This window comes from Pieris rapae, chromosome 12, assembly GCF_905147795.1.
Source record: "Pieris rapae chromosome 12, ilPieRapa1.1, whole genome shotgun sequence".
In the NCBI taxonomy this organism is placed as follows: Eukaryota; Metazoa; Arthropoda; class Insecta; order Lepidoptera; family Pieridae; genus Pieris; species Pieris rapae.
This window is the reverse complement of record NC_059520.1, coordinates 5,295,943-5,314,262: the sequence shown is the minus strand read 5'-3', so window position 1 is coordinate 5,314,262 and position 18,320 is coordinate 5,295,943. Positions and strand designations below refer to the sequence as shown.

General features: G+C 33.7%; 1 protein-coding gene and 1 long non-coding RNA gene across 2 annotated transcripts in view; one reads left to right on the top strand and one right to left on the bottom strand.

The window, feature by feature from the left end:
- Positions 1 to 15,013, top strand: part of LOC111004313 (probable E3 ubiquitin-protein ligase HERC2) — a 48,708-nt gene extending 33,695 nt beyond the window's left edge. Inside the window, exons 63-89 of the mRNA XM_022275308.2 lie at positions 101 to 247; positions 983 to 1,102; positions 1,281 to 1,416; positions 2,052 to 2,204; positions 2,560 to 2,727; positions 3,320 to 3,417; positions 3,664 to 3,820; positions 4,136 to 4,320; positions 4,639 to 4,919; positions 5,124 to 5,344; positions 5,661 to 5,755; positions 5,963 to 6,069; positions 6,407 to 6,584; positions 7,113 to 7,236; positions 7,490 to 7,619; positions 8,233 to 8,339; positions 8,712 to 8,839; positions 9,096 to 9,245; positions 9,417 to 9,539; positions 9,929 to 10,139; positions 10,470 to 10,664; positions 10,956 to 11,128; positions 11,541 to 11,671; positions 12,172 to 12,335; positions 12,749 to 12,903; positions 13,571 to 13,683; positions 13,777 to 15,013. Coding sequence (XP_022131000.2) covers positions 101 to 247; positions 983 to 1,102; positions 1,281 to 1,416; positions 2,052 to 2,204; positions 2,560 to 2,727; positions 3,320 to 3,417; positions 3,664 to 3,820; positions 4,136 to 4,320; positions 4,639 to 4,919; positions 5,124 to 5,344; positions 5,661 to 5,755; positions 5,963 to 6,069; positions 6,407 to 6,584; positions 7,113 to 7,236; positions 7,490 to 7,619; positions 8,233 to 8,339; positions 8,712 to 8,839; positions 9,096 to 9,245; positions 9,417 to 9,539; positions 9,929 to 10,139; positions 10,470 to 10,664; positions 10,956 to 11,128; positions 11,541 to 11,671; positions 12,172 to 12,335; positions 12,749 to 12,903; positions 13,571 to 13,683; positions 13,777 to 13,942 — 4,116 coding nt within the window. The 3' untranslated portion in view covers positions 13,943 to 15,013. The remainder of the gene's footprint in view (positions 1 to 100; positions 248 to 982; positions 1,103 to 1,280; positions 1,417 to 2,051; positions 2,205 to 2,559; positions 2,728 to 3,319; positions 3,418 to 3,663; positions 3,821 to 4,135; positions 4,321 to 4,638; positions 4,920 to 5,123; positions 5,345 to 5,660; positions 5,756 to 5,962; positions 6,070 to 6,406; positions 6,585 to 7,112; positions 7,237 to 7,489; positions 7,620 to 8,232; positions 8,340 to 8,711; positions 8,840 to 9,095; positions 9,246 to 9,416; positions 9,540 to 9,928; positions 10,140 to 10,469; positions 10,665 to 10,955; positions 11,129 to 11,540; positions 11,672 to 12,171; positions 12,336 to 12,748; positions 12,904 to 13,570; positions 13,684 to 13,776) is intronic.
- Positions 15,014 to 16,116: 1,103 nt separating this feature from the next.
- On the bottom strand, positions 16,117 to 17,524 carry LOC111004322. The gene is made up of 3 exons (XR_002600608.2): positions 17,415 to 17,524; positions 17,000 to 17,139; positions 16,117 to 16,523 (listed from the first exon to the last, which is right to left on the bottom strand). It is a non-coding gene; the product is annotated as an uncharacterized LOC111004322 (long non-coding RNA).
- Between the last annotated feature and the right edge of the window lie 796 nt (positions 17,525 to 18,320).

Below are 18,320 nucleotides of genomic sequence, written 5' to 3'. Positions count from 1 at the left end.
TATATCAACATTATTTAAGTAATTTAATTACTATACAAAAATCGTAATTATAATTTACGTGTATTTGTAATGGTTCGTACTAATGCTAATTTGTTTATAGGCACGCTGTCTGCTTGTCGAAGCATTGAGAGCACACGAAGTATGCACAAATGCTCCAGTAGTAGGTTTGGAGACTGAAGAAGATGATACGGAAGCAGATGCTCGTACTGGTGGCGGAGAAGCACCGGCTGATAGAGCAACGTTGCCGGTGATATGATTTTTCAAAATGTTGACTTAATATTAAAAAGCAAAACTAAATTATATAGCGCAGTGGAAGCGTGCTGGGCCCATAACCTCAAATAAAACGCGCACACTTTCAGTGACAAAGAACGACTTATTTATTTAAAATACATCACAGATACAATAGACCACAGATACAATACACTTTGACACAATCATCACTAGATGGCGCCACTTGTACCATTTCTATATTTTGATACTTTCAACAATTATCATACACATTGACATTTAAAAGGATACAAGTTTTCCTTTTAACTTTTAATTGATCACAGAGGGTTACATGATAGAACTTTGCTGTCCTTACTTAAAACCCTCAAGCTGATATTTTTTATTTTTAGGCCAATTCCCATAGGTTATCAGTCTTTTGTTTTGTCAGGCTCTTGTTTTGGTCACACATTGTTAATTTTTTGACCTGAGGCCGTATATTTGCAAAGGCAACGGCTATGGGCACATATTAAAAATCTATTTGTGCGGAGCTGAAGACATTAGGGTTGAGATTCGCGCGAATAGCACATACATACTCTTTAATTTGCTTACATCGCCTTTTAAATCTTTTGTTCATTTTATAACTCCGCCCTCGCCCAATATCATGATCAACATTACATAAGTATGTAAGTTCATAATACAACTTTTAACATTATTTTATTTTTTATAGAAATCAAATATTTATTTACTTTACTATAGCATATTATTTTTTCCATAGAGTGGAGCGAGCACTCCTTTGAGTGGTTCGATATCATCCCGGCATTCGGCTGTGATGTCTTCTAGCGCTGTCTCAGTTGCAGCAGCAACGATGACAGTTCAACAATCTGAAGCTCCCAAGGTTAATATTTTGAGATTAATTGATATTTTAACAGTAGTACCTTTCTTAAAAAATGAAAGCATATCTTATTCTGATAGAGACTTGAATGAATACGACAGAGATGGAACTGTTACTTAACTAAAACTACATATGTATATAATCTGAAATGGGTAATTGATTTTTTTTTATATTTGTTTAGGTGGAATTAGATGACTTCACGTCACAACTTGGCGAATCCGATGCGAGGGCCTTAGTGGATCTTTTGAAATTGGCTGCAGCTGGAAGGATCCCTGATGCAAATAATGCTGTTAAAGTTATCACTGATGTTCTCATGGGTATGTATTTCAATCTTAATTTATACACGTTTTCGTTGCATATGTAGACGGTTTTTAATCTTCAAAATAAAAACAATTTTGCTAATTTTAAACAGTGTTTGTATACTCTAAGATCGCTTCTATCACCTATTTACTATGAAAAAAATTGGTTGCCTGTAAAGTCGGTATACGGGCGAAAGTTTTACGTGACAACGACTTTGAGTGGTAAAATAATTTTAATGTGAATATTCATTCGTATAGTAAGAAGAAGGATGAAATAAACTTTTTATGTCTGTCTCTCTCGCTCTTAGGCGGGCTAACCATGCCCGAGTGGAAGGGACGCGTGCCTCTCACTCGCTCTCATTGTAAGCGCATAACGTGAGCGGAGCGTAACGCAGTTTCTTGAAGTGTCACCCGGCAAACCAATTTATAAGACGTGGTCACGTCAAAAATAACATAGGCTTATACATAATCGGTTATAAACGTCGTGATTACAAATTATATATAAGATAATTTTATCCATATTTCATCAAATGAGGACCGTTTTCTCTCTTAATCCCCACCTTGTTTTATCCTTTTAATAAGGATTAGCATAATAATTCTAGGTTAGACACTGAGCATACTATATTTGTTTTATTCTTTGATTGTGAATATAGCTTTGTGCGCCCGATCTGCGAGCATAGCAGATATGGTAGTGGAAGTGTGTGTGTGTGAGCTCGAAGAAGCCGCGGCTGGGGGCGCCCGCTCTCCTCCCTTGCCCGTTACCGTTGATAGCCCGCATCCCTATGCAGATGATACTGATATATCAGGTATGCATACATTTCTATTAATAATCAGTATGCGCTGTGTGACAAGAAAACTGTGCATGTGAAAACATGAAATTAAGATCTAATGTGAGAATAACCTATACTCTGACTTTTAATTCTATAGAATTCTGACAGCAATCATTTTTAGACATGTCAGAACGACATGTCTACGAAATGAATAAACCAAATTCATGTGTGGATAATTGTAATGATTATAGAAAAAATCAAGTAGCATTTATTTCTATAGCGCAGTTCCGATCTTTCTTTTTATATGTATAAAGGATAGGTCATTGTAGAATCTCAATTCTTATGAGATCATAACATTTTCGTTCTCAAAGTTATATATTGTGTTTTACAGGCGTAGTTAAAATCCCCGGAGCCTTTTCTCTCAGAGTTTCCTTCGAACAAGGTTGTTCTACGGAGCGACGAAACGACCCCCTTACAATATCTGATGCAGCTGGCCGAGTTTTGGCTACGAGATCTGGAAGGGAGCCCACTGATTGGGCACAAGAAGTTATTGTTAATGGTATAGTGCAATATTCTTGTAATATTCGTTATAAAAATGTTTAAGTGGGAACGATGATGCACATTTTTAAATTTCAGCTGTTTAAATTTAATAAACAACAATTCTTTAAAATTCATTGTTCAGTCAGTCTATGCATAGATTTTATAGAAGTTCAATGTAACAAATTACAATAAAAAATTGGTTGCCTGTAAAGTCGGTATACGGTCGAAAGTTTTACGTGACAACGACTTTGAGTGGTAAAATAATTTTAATGTGAATATTCATTCGTATAGTAGGAAGAAGGATGAAATAATAGTAACAATTTAAAACATTTATTTATACAAAGAATTATATTTAAAACATTAATTTATACAATGAATCTCGAACTGTGCTCGAGTGGAAGGGACGCGTGCCTTTCACTTTTTATGTCTGTCTCTCTCGCTCTTAGGCGGGCTAACCATGCCCGAGTGGAAGGGACGCGTGCCTCTCACTCGCTCTCATTGTGAGCGCATAACGTGAGCGGAGCGTAACGCAGTTTCTTGAAGTGTCACCCGGCAAACCAATTTATAAGACGTTGTCACGTCAAAAACATTTATAAATTATTTTTGTCTAGGTGATGAATTACGCTGGAGGTTCACTAGCGACGGTTCAGTTAATGGTTGGGGATGGCGCTTTACGGTACATCCGATTTTACCGACACACACTCCTTCTGTAAGTACTACCCTCAAAATAACAAACTTAGTCTATTGTATAGAAGATTGATAGACGGAATCAAATATGAACCATAAAGTCCTTAACTGGACAGGAGTATAATTTCAATTTAACCGCTTCAATTTCTTGTGTCGCACATGACGGCTAACGGTTAACCCACAGGTTACTTCACTAAACAACATGCAAATGCAAACAACATGATTCCTTATTTCTGCAAAGTTATTTAAAGATGATTTCTATGTATAGGAAAGTGGGACAGACCGATACGTTTTATCGTGTCCATCAGTGGAACTAGCTTGGCGTCTGTTGGATGGTCCTTTACTGACCGCTATTTCTAACGACCACCAACTCGCCCCAAGATTGGCACAAGCGCTTGCCATCTGTGCACAAATGCCTACTTTATGTGAGTAACTGGAATATAGTTTTAATTATTTTTAGACAATTGACAGCAGTATATATGTGTATAGGTATATATATATATATAGATATTGATAAATGTTCTTTTCGGAGAACTAGTTGAAAAAAAATTAAAATTTAGTGATTCAATAGTTTTTACGAGCACCACGTTTTCCATTCGTGTGTTTTATTACTTATGCGTTAATATATTTTTTGTTAAAATATATAAAAAAATTAAGCATTAAAAGTACATATATCTAAAAAATATTATTTCATAATAATTGTTGAAAGTTCCATAATTTGTATTTGTTGGCATTTATAGCGTGGCGTGCACGCGTTTGGTGTGTACGTCGTTTACGAGGGGTTGTATGCGGAGGGGAAGGAGAGCCGACAGCCGGTACTCCTCCAGCCTTACAACATTTACCGCAGCTGTTACAAGCTCAGTATGAACACGAAGAACCGGCGCTAAGAACTGGCACACATCTTATGCACACACACTATTTGAAGGTAATATTTAGTTTATATATACTATTTTATATAACTGAATAGATTTTAAGAAATAACGCTAACGTATAATTCGTATTTCGACCAACTTTAACAAATGAGAGTTTGTATGTATGTATCTGATATTGTTGGAATTGGATAATATTAAAGTTCGCTTAATTTTTTAAAATATCACCTTCGAGCACTTAAATTAATATTTAGGTAATTCTTTACTTTAACTTTTGAACCATCTAGTATTCTATGTTGATCTAACTTAGGGAATTCCCGAACTTATGGAATTCAACAAATCCCATCTCGGTAAAAAAAACTAATAAATTTTAGGAACTCGCCTGGCTAGCGTGCGGTCTACGTGTCGACGCTCGAGTTTGCAATGGCACAGATGCGGCCCGATGGGCTTGGTTTAAGCGGTACTGTTTATGTGTACGCACTGCGGACGCATTATTACGTCGGGCGTCGCTCCCTTTACCCTTTCTTACGGATGTACGCAAAAGACTAGCTGATCTGGGGGTTTATACAGAAGAAGGCTCCAGTGATAACGCTTGGGAGGATAATGCGAAATTTACGCGGCAACACGATGAGCAGTTACTGCATTGGGTCAATAAGTAAGTTGGAAAATATTTCCTTTCTATACCCTTGAACAAATTTTCATATTTTAAAGGTTCTTACGATACGTAGGAAATGATTTAATATTGAAATTTTATAGGTTTTTATTTTGTTTGATCCATCTTCACTTTACTGTCTTCTTTAGTCAACCACGACTGCCAAACCGGTGGACATATATTAAAGGCTTAATCTGTATTTTGTAGACGTCCTGAAGACTGGACAGGTTGGTGGAACGGTGGTTCTCGAGGTTGTGCGGTATACGGCTGGGGTCACAATCATCGAGGGCAGTTGGGAGGGGTCGAAGGAGCAAAGGTTCGATCGCCGACACCCTGCCACGCCCTTGCCAGCCTCAATCCAATGCAATTAGTGGGTGGGGAACAAACATTGTTCGCGGTGACTCCTGATGGGAAGGTGTATGCTACTGGTAAGTTTACCGAACATTGCTGTTAAAATATACACAATTTAGACATCATTTTATTCTCTGTAAAAGCAATTAACTGAAACCTTATATATAAATAGCAACAAATAATAATGTCTTTTTTATGTTTAGCCTGATAAACTTGTACAAGTTATTTATAATGTGGGATACACTTTTGTATAAAACGAAGTTTCTGATCGCGTCGCTTTTCCAAATAAGATGGAAATTATATTGAATGAAAAGTTTAGCAATTATTTAAAACATATATTTTCAGTTATACTTTGAATTATGTATATAATTTTAAAGAAACTACTTTTCCTAGGATACGGTGCAGGAGGACGATTAGGCATTGGAGGCATAGATTCCGTGTCACAACCCACATTACTTGCATCTCTTCAACATGTGTTTATCACTAAAGTAAGTATTCTTATTTCGGATTGATATCTGGGCCAACCAAAACCATAAAGCTTTTTATATGTACATATATATTTTGTCTGTGATCACTATGTATATAAGTGTCTTCACAAATTTTTGTGTATACGAAATACGAGCACTTTCAAGAGCATATTGCAAACTTAGTCAGCTAGGAAAATCTTTTTATAAATCTATGGGTATTTATCCCAGGTGGCCTGCAATTCGGGCGGTAAACATTGTCTAGCTCTTTCGTCCGATGGTGATGTATACAGTTGGGGTGAAGGCGAAGACGGAAAACTTGGCCATGGAAACAGAGTGTGAGTGATTTCTAATAATCTTAAATACTGATTTGCTTCTAATGAAACATTTGTTGCTTGTATTAGTTACACAATTTAAATAAGTTCCTGTTAATTTGTCTCGCTAAAACTCGAGAATGACTGGACTGATTTGGCTAATTATGATTTTTCAAAGTACATATATTATGTGGAATTTCAGGGAAAGTTTAATCGGTATATGGTAACTAAAGAAACATGTATTGTATACATAAATAACTTTATTTTCCAATACGTTTCTGATGATGATTTTTTAACTGCGCATTATCAATTGGTTGTTCGAAAATCAGCTGTTGCAATAATAAATAAATTCTAATTGTAGAAGCTACGATCGCCCCAAATTAATAACAGCCCTCTCTGGTCTGGAAGTAGTGGCTATAGCATGTGGAGGTGCACATTCCGCTTGTCTCACGGCACGGGGACGAATTTACACGTGGGGCAAGGGACGCTACGGCCGATTAGGGCATGGGGACTCGGAAGATCAGCTCGTGCCGAAAATGGTAAGAAAAAAATATTATTCATTATTTTGGGTTTTCTTTGCGATTCCCATACTTTTCAATACATAATAAATTGCAAATTACATTGGCTCATTGTAACTAGGGATCAATTTACTTTGTTAATTTATAAAACCTTTTTTTGTTAACATTGTAATTTAAAAAAATGTGTTTTTAAATACATTTTAGTTATTGATAATTTGTCAACGAAGAATAGATTTTAGAACCTTAACATAAACATAGGTTTCTAACGTATTCAACGTAACATGTTCAAAAAATATCGTTATTTAAATACCATTAAAAATAATCATTTTATCAATGCTTGTTAATTTTTGTTCCTTAACATCCACTCCCTACGCAACTTTTTCTAGATGTTCAATTTTAATAGTTTATATTTTTTAATCTAATACCATGGTGAAGGTTTTCTAATAAAAGCAATATGGCTTTTCTTAGCAAGAATGCTAGAGGATACTTTTTCCAATAACTTGTTAGTTAAAATTTAATTGTTATTTATGTATTGAAATTTTTACTTAGGTCGAAGCGCTAGTAAATTACCGAGTAATAGACGTAGCTTGTGGGTCGGGTGACGCACAAACTCTTTGTATTACTGATGACGACAATGTCTGGTCTTGGGGAGACGGGGACTACGGGAAGCTTGGTAAGTTTTTTAATTTCATTTTAAAATCTAATTAGAGGTACCTCAAGTACGAAGTTTACATTAATACATAACTTCAATCCAATAAAAAAGTGTTTTTCTTTAAATGTGTAAAAGTTATGTTAATAAAACAAAACTATACAATACTAGGATTTTGGTTGTTTCAAATCCGAAGACACGAACGCAACAGCTTACTGTTTATTACATAATATTTTATTAATAATAAATAATAATGCGTTATTTATCATATTTTTAGGTCGTGGTGGGTCGGAAGGCTGTAAATTACCGATGCGCATAGATTGCCTAAAAGGCCTAAGAGTCATCAAAGTTGAGTGTGGCTCGCAATTCTCAGTTGCGCTCTGTCAGTGTGGTAGCGTCTATACTTGGTAAGCACATATTTTATACAAATTAGTGTAACGATAAGAATATGTAAAGAACATTGAAATTTAAAATAAAATATTGAAGCTATAATGTGACCATATCATACGTCATATAATCATATAATGTTACATCAATATTTTTTGGACCATTCATGCTTAAAAGACTCTTATCGATGGAATATGTTAATTTTTTTTATAATAAATTAAATAATTAAAAGTGCAGACATTCTGCAAATATTTTAATTAAGAAATAAAAAATAAAATACGTTTATTTTGGAACATACGATCATCATGGTATCACTTATTCCACGTCATTAAATTCGAGCCTGTTGGCATTCCTACTCATCGGCAAAGACTAACAATATTTATTTAATTACTCTACGTAAATTAATATCCACCCAAGTTCTGGAATCAGTTCGTTAATTCACCCTTTCTCATGTAAGTGACTATTATTTCCTATAAGAATAATTGTCTTTAAACCTAAATAATACGTGGTGCTATAAACTAAAATCGGTCTTTCCCACTTCTTACATTGTATACATTTCTTCGATCATTTCTTTTTTACGAAATTATCAGTATTATGTTGATCCTCGGTATCCTCTTACATATATATTTCCAGGGGTAAAGGCGACTACCACAGACTAGGGCACGGCAGCTACGATCACGTAAGACGACCGATGCGCGTTACGGGAATGCAGGGGAAAATGATCGTGTCTATAGCCACCGGTATTTACATATATCATGACATAATTACATTTATGCATTTAACGACTTCAAAAATAATAGTTAGTATTAGTAGTAATAGAGTTACAAACAACAGCTAATCATAATGTTTTTTTTTCACACGTTTTGCATACCTTTGATTTTTTCTAGAAATGAAATTATCCGAGTTTAAGTAAAACTCTTCTTTATCGGCGCTAATATATTACTTTAGTTTCCTTTTAGGTTAAATGAAATGTAATTAACATTAGGGACGGACCGTTCGTTTAAAATAATGTGTCGAATTAAAGTTTCATATGCCGGATTAATAATACGTAATATTGTCCTATGTCCTGCAAAATATGAACAGAAAAAAAAGTTTTTCGCGATAACTTGCAGGTAGTTTGCACTGCGTAGCGTGTACGGATACAGGCGAAGTCTATACTTGGGGAGATAACGACGAAGGACAATTGGGAGATGGTACGACCGTTGCAGCACAAAGACCAAGGCTTTTGGCTGCTATGCAGGTTAATATTATTTTTAATATGTATTGTTTAATTTATTTTTATAAATTATTAATAAATAATATTCAATGCCTTAAATGAAAATATAATATATGAATAATATTTTATGTATGACGTTTGAACTCATTAAATTAAATTATTTTCTCAGTGCCCTTAAGTACTTTATGATACGTAAAATGTTAAATATAATTAAAATAACGTTAAGAAAAAATCTCATCAATTAAATTGCTAATTATTGATTATTAATATAAAAAAACAGGGTAAGCGTATAACCAAAGTGGCATGCGGTAGTGCCCATACAGTGGCATTATGCATTGAAGCGCCACGGGCGCCTCGCGCTCCGCCCTCGCCACCCTTGGAGTGCCATTTACTCAGAGACATGTCTCCACAACGCATGTGTCATAGATTGGTAAGGATTATATGTATTATTACATTACTTTCATTGTTGCAACCCAAATTTTTCAATTATAGGTATTAATGAGATGTATTTTATAAGTTATTACTTCTATGTATGGAGAATATATGTTAAAAGTATATATTTTTTTTTAATTTACGATTATGATAAAATGCTCTTTCGTAGGTATTACTTCACCAGTTCTCCGAGCTCGTTTGTCCAAACTTGCCGTTGCTCATACTGGATGGGCCGTTTGACCAACTGCGAACTATGCTGTTTTATAGCGTTAAAGAAGCTGCTTTTAGAAAGGTATGGTGTTTAGTTATGATTATTATAATTTATCTATCTATAGATATATAAAAACAAACTTGGAAGCTTTTATCGAATTTCTAAATAAATCCTATATCCATTATTCCTTATGCTCTTCTGTATGCTATAAGGTTATCGTACTATGACTTGAACAAACTTCTAAATTGATAATAAAGTATATTATTTCTTAATGACAAAACAATCAAAACAAATATTTATTTTGAACAATACAGGAAATCTTCTTCAATTGAATTTTTTGCGCTTTACCATACATACATTACATATTTTCGGAGTTACAGATAAAAAGGCATTTCCGTTGATGTAAGGCTGAGGTTAATGCTTGTCTTTCGTTGTCTTGCCAATTTTAAATTAAAAAATATACATTATAGGCCATTATGACAACAATGGTGCGGGAACGTCAACACGGTCCCGTAGTAGAATTATCCCGAGTAGCGGCAAGGCGTGCGAGACGTGGTGGGTCAGGACTAGCTGGACCTGCAGGAATGAGGTCTGTCTTTGGGCAAATGGTAGCAAGATTGCCAGCGTTGACTCAGGATGCATTGGCATTGCCACATCGCGTCTGGAAGGTCAAGTTTGTAGGTAAGTTTTGCAAATGAGTTGAATTTTCTCTCTATATATAACATTTTTAATCATTATTAAAACATTATTTTTAATTATTAATTATTATTCTTATTAACAGAAAGCAGTTTCGGGTGACTTTTATACACGAGTATATTTACAAAAGTAGCAACTAAAACGTGATATAGCTATTAATGGAATTATTATATTAATTAGCTTCATTGTGATTGGTGTAGCGCCCTCATTATTTATATTTTACATTCTTTGATAAATTATTTAGAGTCAAACGCTCTTGCTTAGTTAATACATAGGTATGAAAACAAAGAAAATACACTTATATTTTTTATTAAGGTGAAAGTGTAGACGACTGTGGCGGTGGTTACAGTGAGAGTATTGCAGAAATGTGTGAAGAGTTGCAAAATGGCTCATTACCGCTACTCATGGCCACACCCAACGGCCGAGGCGACGCAGGCGCATCTAGAGACGCCTTTTTGCTTAACCCCATAGCGAACACGCCATTGCATCTTAATTGTTTTAGATTTTTGGGTAAGATTCATAAAGTTTTTTTTCTGTATGTCTTAAGAAGCTCTAAACAGTTTATTGATTTAAACTTATATCTAGACTAATTATAACAACACCTAATTTCATTCAATCTACATTCTATGAAGATTTAACAACCTAAAGTGTTTAAGGAAGTCTTAAATGTATTAATTCATTAAAATATAATATCTCATTGTCGCATAATAATAAGTATTTAATATTTTTTTAAGTATAGCAAATTAGTATAATATATATAAAAGTCTTAAGTTAATTAAGTTATTCTATACTTTTGTGTAGGTGTGTTGATGGGTATCGCTATCCGTACTGGCTCTCCGTTGTCCCTTTCACTGGCTGAAGGGGTGTGGCGACAACTTGCCGGTCAGCCCTTGCGTCCACAAGATTTAGCTGAAGTTGATAAAGACTTCCTACCAGCACTTCTATGTATACGGGATATGACACTTAATAATAAGGTAAGTGTTATATGAAAACATGTGAAAAATGAGGGAAATTTAAGTCAATTGAAAGTCTTGGAAAAATGGTCACTGAATTAAAAATACTTAAAAAAGAATACCGAGAAAATGATCGATGTCGATGACGTCATTAAATCACTTACTAGATACAATAAAACTTTAAAGATGTTACAAAAACTTTGTAATATCACTAACTAGATACAACAAACTTTAAAGATATTACAAAAAAAAATAGTTAACTTATATTGCTATATATTATATTGCTTAGCTAATTAAAATTATATTATATTGCTATATACTTACCTTTTAAAGTAAAATCTTGTGATGCCATTATATAACTGTTAGATATTATTTAAAAAATCTAATAAATTTTTATGAGTTAATTAAAGTTCATTCTCGTACTTGTTCCCAGGAGCTTCAAAACTTGGAGCTACCTTTCTCGATACCGTCAGCAGCAGGTCATGAAGTACCACTATCGACCCGACACAAACGGGTCACGCCACACAATAAGGATGAATACGTTCAACTGGCATTACATTACAGGTAAATGAATTTATATAATATAGTGTTTTAAGGAACTAATGTTTTAAAAGTATATGACAATATATATATAATATAAAATAGAACGTTAATTATCAATATATGTAAGATTTTGTATATGTAAATTACAAAGACGTAAGATTTATGTGAACTTTAAGATAGTGTGGATGCATAAATTATTTCATAAGAATTTAAAGATATTATATTTTTTACAACCCCTAATCTTGTCCACAGATTTCTGTATGTTTCTTGATAGACAAGTAGGTGTCAGTGTACTTGACACAAGCCGTCGATATTTTGTAATAATTAGATTTTAGTTTGGAAGTCGCACGCTCAAGCTACACTAGAAAAACTGCTCTTTATGTCATCAACGAAACATACGGAATAAATAATATTACATAAGAAACTACGTGATTCAAAAGGCATATTTTATATACATTTTGGATCATGTAGTTCCCTATATCAATTCAAAAAGGTTTGCTATACTATAAATATATTTATAGACTTCACGAATTTGACGAGCAAGTACGTGCAGTCCGTGATGGTATATCCCGCGTAGTGCCAGCGCCCTTATTGGCTTTATTCACCGCTAACGAACTTGAGACGTTGGTTTGTGGCTCGCCTGATATACCCGTGCACGCACTACGGGCGTCTGCTACGTATAAAGGTATAGTTTAAAAACATTTTCAGTAAGGAATTTAAAGGATAAGTCTTGTGCCTTTTAAATTAAATCAGTTTTAAAAAAAATTGTTTAAAATTTTCTTAGATATGGATCTAGAAATGAAAAAAAATTTTTTTACATGCCCTTAAACACGTATTATTTTAGTAATAATTGCTACATCAAATTATGTAAATTCAGACATAACTAATTTTATATATTTTCTTTGATTACAAATACTAACTTAAATCCTTAAGTTTGAGGAAGTAATTTTAAATGTCAAAATATTTTGCAAACCTACACGTAATTTGTCCGTTTGTTTTCGTTCGTGTATGTACTTGAGTATAAAGCTTAAACGTTCTTCTCCGTATCAAATGATAAACGCCTATTTGGTGGATTTACACCTTATTTAAATATTCCAGGCGTCGAACCAAATGCCCCTCTAGTACAATGGTTCTGGGAGGTAATGGAAGAATTGTCTGGAAGTGAGCGCGCTTTATTCCTTCGCTTTGTATGGGGACGTACACGCTTGCCTCGCGCGCCCCAAGATCCACGACAAAGGGACTTTGTATTGCAGGTAAATTATAGGAAATAGGTAAAAGATAAGTATTTCAGTGTTTTAGGTGATTCTGCTTCGTCGGTGATATTAAAAAATACATGAATATGTCAATATAACAACTATTATTTTTACGAATAATTTTCTACGTCGGACTAAAATTTGATAAAGACTCCATATGGTTTTTGAGGCTATGTTATAGATATCAACGACAGTTGAACGATATATTATGAATTCGTTTTCGCTTTCAACTAGGTATCATCGAAAAACTATGGAGTCATAACCCTATGTATAACTCTTATCCGTTACATCTGTATATACACTAATATTTGTAAATAGAAACCTTATCACTATATCAACGCTGGAACTCCGTAACTCTCAATCTCGAGCGAGTGCGATACCGACTTCAATGCTATATTTTTGTACCACACAATGTTAAGTAAGCGACATGAGTTTAGCACTTACTTACAATAAATATTGAACTACATGAAAATTATATACAAAAACATCGGGATCAATTATCGCTGTCGTTATTGGGAGATATAGAGTACTTGTGCAGGCCCCATTTATTTTTATTAATTACATTATCCACAAAGGAAAGCTTTTTTAATAATTATTATTTGAGTAGGTACTTAATACATTAAAAAAAAATTACTCATTTGTAAACGGTTAAAATCTGTCTTCTCAGGTGCTTGACAAATACCAGCCTCCAGACCACTTTTTGCCTGAGAGTTACACATGTTTCTTCCTTCTCAAGATGCCAAGATACTCCTGTAAAAGTGTATTACGAGAGAAATTGAGGTAAACCGAAGTTTCTCTATGTCGATTTATTTAAACATTATTTTTAAGAGTCCTTTTGATTATTCTAAACCTAAAACATTTTTTTGACCATAGATATGCAATTCACTTCTGCAAGAGTATAGACACAGATGAATACGCACGCGTGGCCCTTAGCGCCGCCGAACGAGTTTCGTCCGAAGAGTCCGACACTGATGAACCGCCCGCAACTACGAATCCGCCGCCACTTTACTCGCTTACTAGAACTCCTACCTGGCTTTAGAATTGTTAGACGAGCGCACTAGCGGTATGTCTTCGTCTTAGCAGAGATAGACATACTGAGCACCATCTAAAGAACTGTCAATTGTCAATCTTTTGACAATTGTTAAGACTGAAGTTTCATTCTAGGAATTACGATCTAAGCTGACATTGCATTAAATGTTTGTGCATAACGAAAAAAACATCTTAATTATCAAGCAATAAAGGCTTCACTAGCTCAAGAGAATTGTAATAATAAAATAATTTTGCTTACTGTATAAAACGGCCCACTGATAAGTTTTATGTATAGTATTATAGATGGTTCACGGTAATGTGGCGTTATTAAACGATATTTACTTCCGAATCTCGTAGACGCAAATGCTTGAGTTAAGCTTATGTATTAGATTCGTATTTCCAAAAGTATTTTTTTATGTTCCTTTAACTGCCCCACCACAAACTGATATATATGTCCTATAATGCGACCTTAGCACTTCAATACTTTGTCAGTAAATCGCTTGCAGCTCTTAACTATGAACAAATATATAAGTGTAATGATGCAGGCTATTTACATTGAATAATTGTATTTATTTTATGATTTTGTAAAATGATTAGACTTTCATAATATAATTTACAAGCTTGGGATATTACAAAATGCAGCTCAATTATAAAATCTATATTCCGCCTTCAAACAACTGAAAATTTCTTAGGTTAAGTGTAAGTTAAAACATTAAGGATTATATACCATTCCAGTCACTTGAATGAATAATTACTCCACTACACAACGCTTATATTAGTATTAAAAGTGTGTTTCTAAGATGAATGGTAAAGGAAGATATGCTTAAATTACTTAATTTAGCAGGCTATATATTTCTTATATTTACGAGTGTTTGCCTCTTAAACCTGGATAATTTTTGTACTGTCATTTATTAATATGAAAAATTAATCTATGTACCCTATAGATTTTACTGGCTTGTGACTCAAAGTGAAAGGAATTTGGTAGTTTTTATAAAGAACAAAAGGTGAATGCTAGTCATAGATATGATGTTGAGATATTTATTTCATAAGATGTTTTATACCAATAAAAATTATATTGTAATCCATGGAAATTTCATTATAATTTTATGATTGTGAAATGCTTTGATTCTGTATGAATTGTTGGTTTTGGTGCTAGCGCTTCAGTGTTATATAATATACCATTCTTTGATTAACAATTTACAATTAAACTATGTATTTAATGTTATGTGTAACTTAAATAGTAGTTACTTGGATAGTAGTAAAAAAATTGTTTTACTAGGGAATATACATATTGCAAAAAATATGTACTAACTTTTGAAATATAGGGTGGTTTAAAATAATTATTCATTTAATTTTTTTTCAACCAGTAGTAAATTGTTAATTGAAGTAAAATATTAGACAGCACAAAAAAGATTTATGTAATATCATATTACATATTAATCTGGCTATAATACTATTTGAATATGATATACTGCTTTTGAATCCCAATGTTTTTATCACCAAAGAATTTATCTTTGTGCTTCAGCCAAAGTGTGTAAAATATGTATGAATATAAAAACTATTTATTCAAGTTTGTCATTTATTTTTATTAAGTCAATCTAAATGCCCTTATGTCATTATTTAACCTAAACTTTTATCTTTCTTAAGATGCAGCAACATGATTAAAAAACAATTTGGTTTTACATGATTTTAATTTCTTCTATGATACAACTGATCTTAAATCAAAGACTTAAAATAATTTAAAGTTCTTGCTTTTGCCTAGTTAGACACAGGTGCTGCAACTTTCTTAGGTTTCAACATGAAGTACAGTATGACTACACCAAAGAATGCATAGGTAGCTTTGGCGGTCTGAAATAAAAATATATTACATTTCAACTGGTATGTGGATTGTTAATAGTTAGTCAATATCAAAATTAAAGGTTAAACCATGGACTTGGGTTGTTGAAACAGTAACTTGTCTCATTTAAGTCTAGATTAGGGGTAAAAAATAGTAACAATAAGATATATGTACATACATTTGCCCTGCCGTTGTTTGTGTAGCTGTTGAAATATCTGGAAAGACCCTTGAACTGGGATTCATCAACTGGTTCACCGGCCATTCTGAAATAATAACACAGTTAACATTATAATACCTAGAAGAACTTGCTTACAAAAGTTACGTTAATAGAATATAAAACTTTATACCTGTTAAATCTTTATTCTTATGTAATAACAACCTTAAACCTCAATTCACACAGTAGTCGCCTACTGTGAAATAAATTAGTGACAACTGACAGCTATTAAAGTTATAACTTACTATAACACTGACAAATGACAACGTATACTTGTACAAACAATACAGTGTTGTCAAATAGCCAAAGGTTTAGACCGTAAACGGACTATAGTATGGTTCTATACTCTATCTACGGCTTAGACTAACTTCAATCCTTCAATCAGCAGATAAGAGCAGGGTATCGCATTATATTATTATGGTCGCCAGTTCCTTAACTTTGCATGACACCCTGCTTTGTGTCTAATGTTTTTAATTCATTTTGTATGCATCCAAAATTCCGTGTCCCCGATAGTTTTTTTATATTATTTTATGACATACTCTGCAACATGTAATATCACTTTATTCGCTCGTCATCACCCGTTTGTCAAAAATGTATCGACTATCGGAATTAGCATACGAGACCTACAGACCTACGTAATACGTTAGTCGTCAACTCTTCGTTTGAGGGTATACGCCTAACGTGAAACGTCGTAAAAAGAATTCCTTTATGTAGCAGTCGCTTGAGCTCGCATCCTCAGGGATGCCAGCATGGAATCATAAGTTCAGACCTGGCTGTGCACCGTTGTACTTTCTTTGTCCATTTAACAATTGCTTAAACGGTGATTGAAAAGAAACTGGCATGCTTAACTATACCCAAAAATTTCGATGACGTGTTTCGGTTCTTTTGTTTGGCGTATAGAAAAAATAATGAGTACAACAAACATATAAATAAGATAGCGCCGCAGCTTTTTTAAATATGTATTATAGTTATATTCTAATGAGGAGTAGGTAGATAGGTGCGGAATATGTAGGTACCTTAAATTTTTCATCTTACTCGCGATTTTTAATTTTCTTTAGAGATCATGTTACTTCTTATCTTTTTTCTTCGGTGATGATTTGAATAATTTATAATACACATAGTACACGGCTAATAAGGAATATGTAGCCTTGGTTACCTAAAATAAACATAAGATTTTATTGAATTATTTATATGACCTGGAATTAGGTTACTAATAAATCAATTATTATGTAATTTTCTCCTCCGCCTCTTATACGGATATGGAATAAATTACTATTACGTTGTAGTGTTGCAGAATGCCATATGCTAGAGAAGGATTATGCTGGCTAATACCAAGTAATTAAATGTTTTTTTATAATATTCAACAGTCTCAACAACGATTTAGTTCCTATTTCTCATGTTCGTGTTTGCAAAATTGGAATATTTCCTTACGTTTGCTCGGCCCCTATTGGTTTGACTGTTAAAAATACGACTCAAGCCCTTTAGATTAGGGTCATCTTCTACTCCTCCAGCCATTTTGGCCACATATGTATTACTGAGTTTTTTTTTTTTTTTTTTTTTCCCCTTTCTTGGCCTGCACGGTTTGTGCGTCAGCCATGTACAAAAGTTAGGAAGTGCATTATTAGGTTTATTGGATAGGAAATTAGTACGGAATTTGGAAAAGGATCAGATAAATTTTTTATAAGTACGTATATACATAAAACATAGGTTATAATTTTATATTGTTATGAAAAATGAAACTAGCTAAAATTTTATATACATCAATATTTATATTAGATAAAAGGACAGAAATAGAAGTAGGCAAAGGAATATTTATGGATAAAAGCGAGGATATAAAAGCGGAACGGTCATGTCTATTACAGGCAAAAAATATATGGTTAAAATCCCCAACGTCATTGCCACACTCACATGTGTCGTCAGGCAAAAGGTTAAGCCTTGCCAAATGCAAGGGTATGCATGCATGGCCCAGCCTCATACGTATAAGGGTCGAAGTAATATCTTTACCAAGCGTCAAAGTAGAAAACCATGGTTTAGGAGGTATATCCCCCTGAATCATGTTGTAATACCGTCCTTTCGTCTGACTTGAAGAACGCCAAATGTTTATCCAAGATTTTATTAACTGGGATTTAGGAAGGAGAGTTAAATCACAAGAAAAATTTTTGTATGGAACCAGGTCTCCGTCATTGACCGCAGCTTTGGCAAGCCTATCAGCCTTGGTATTGCCAAAGATACCTGAGTGACCCGGAATCCAAGCAAAAGATACAGTGTACTTTTTGATGAAGCATTGATATAATAAATCGCGACATGCAATAATTACTGGGTGATTATTTATATTAC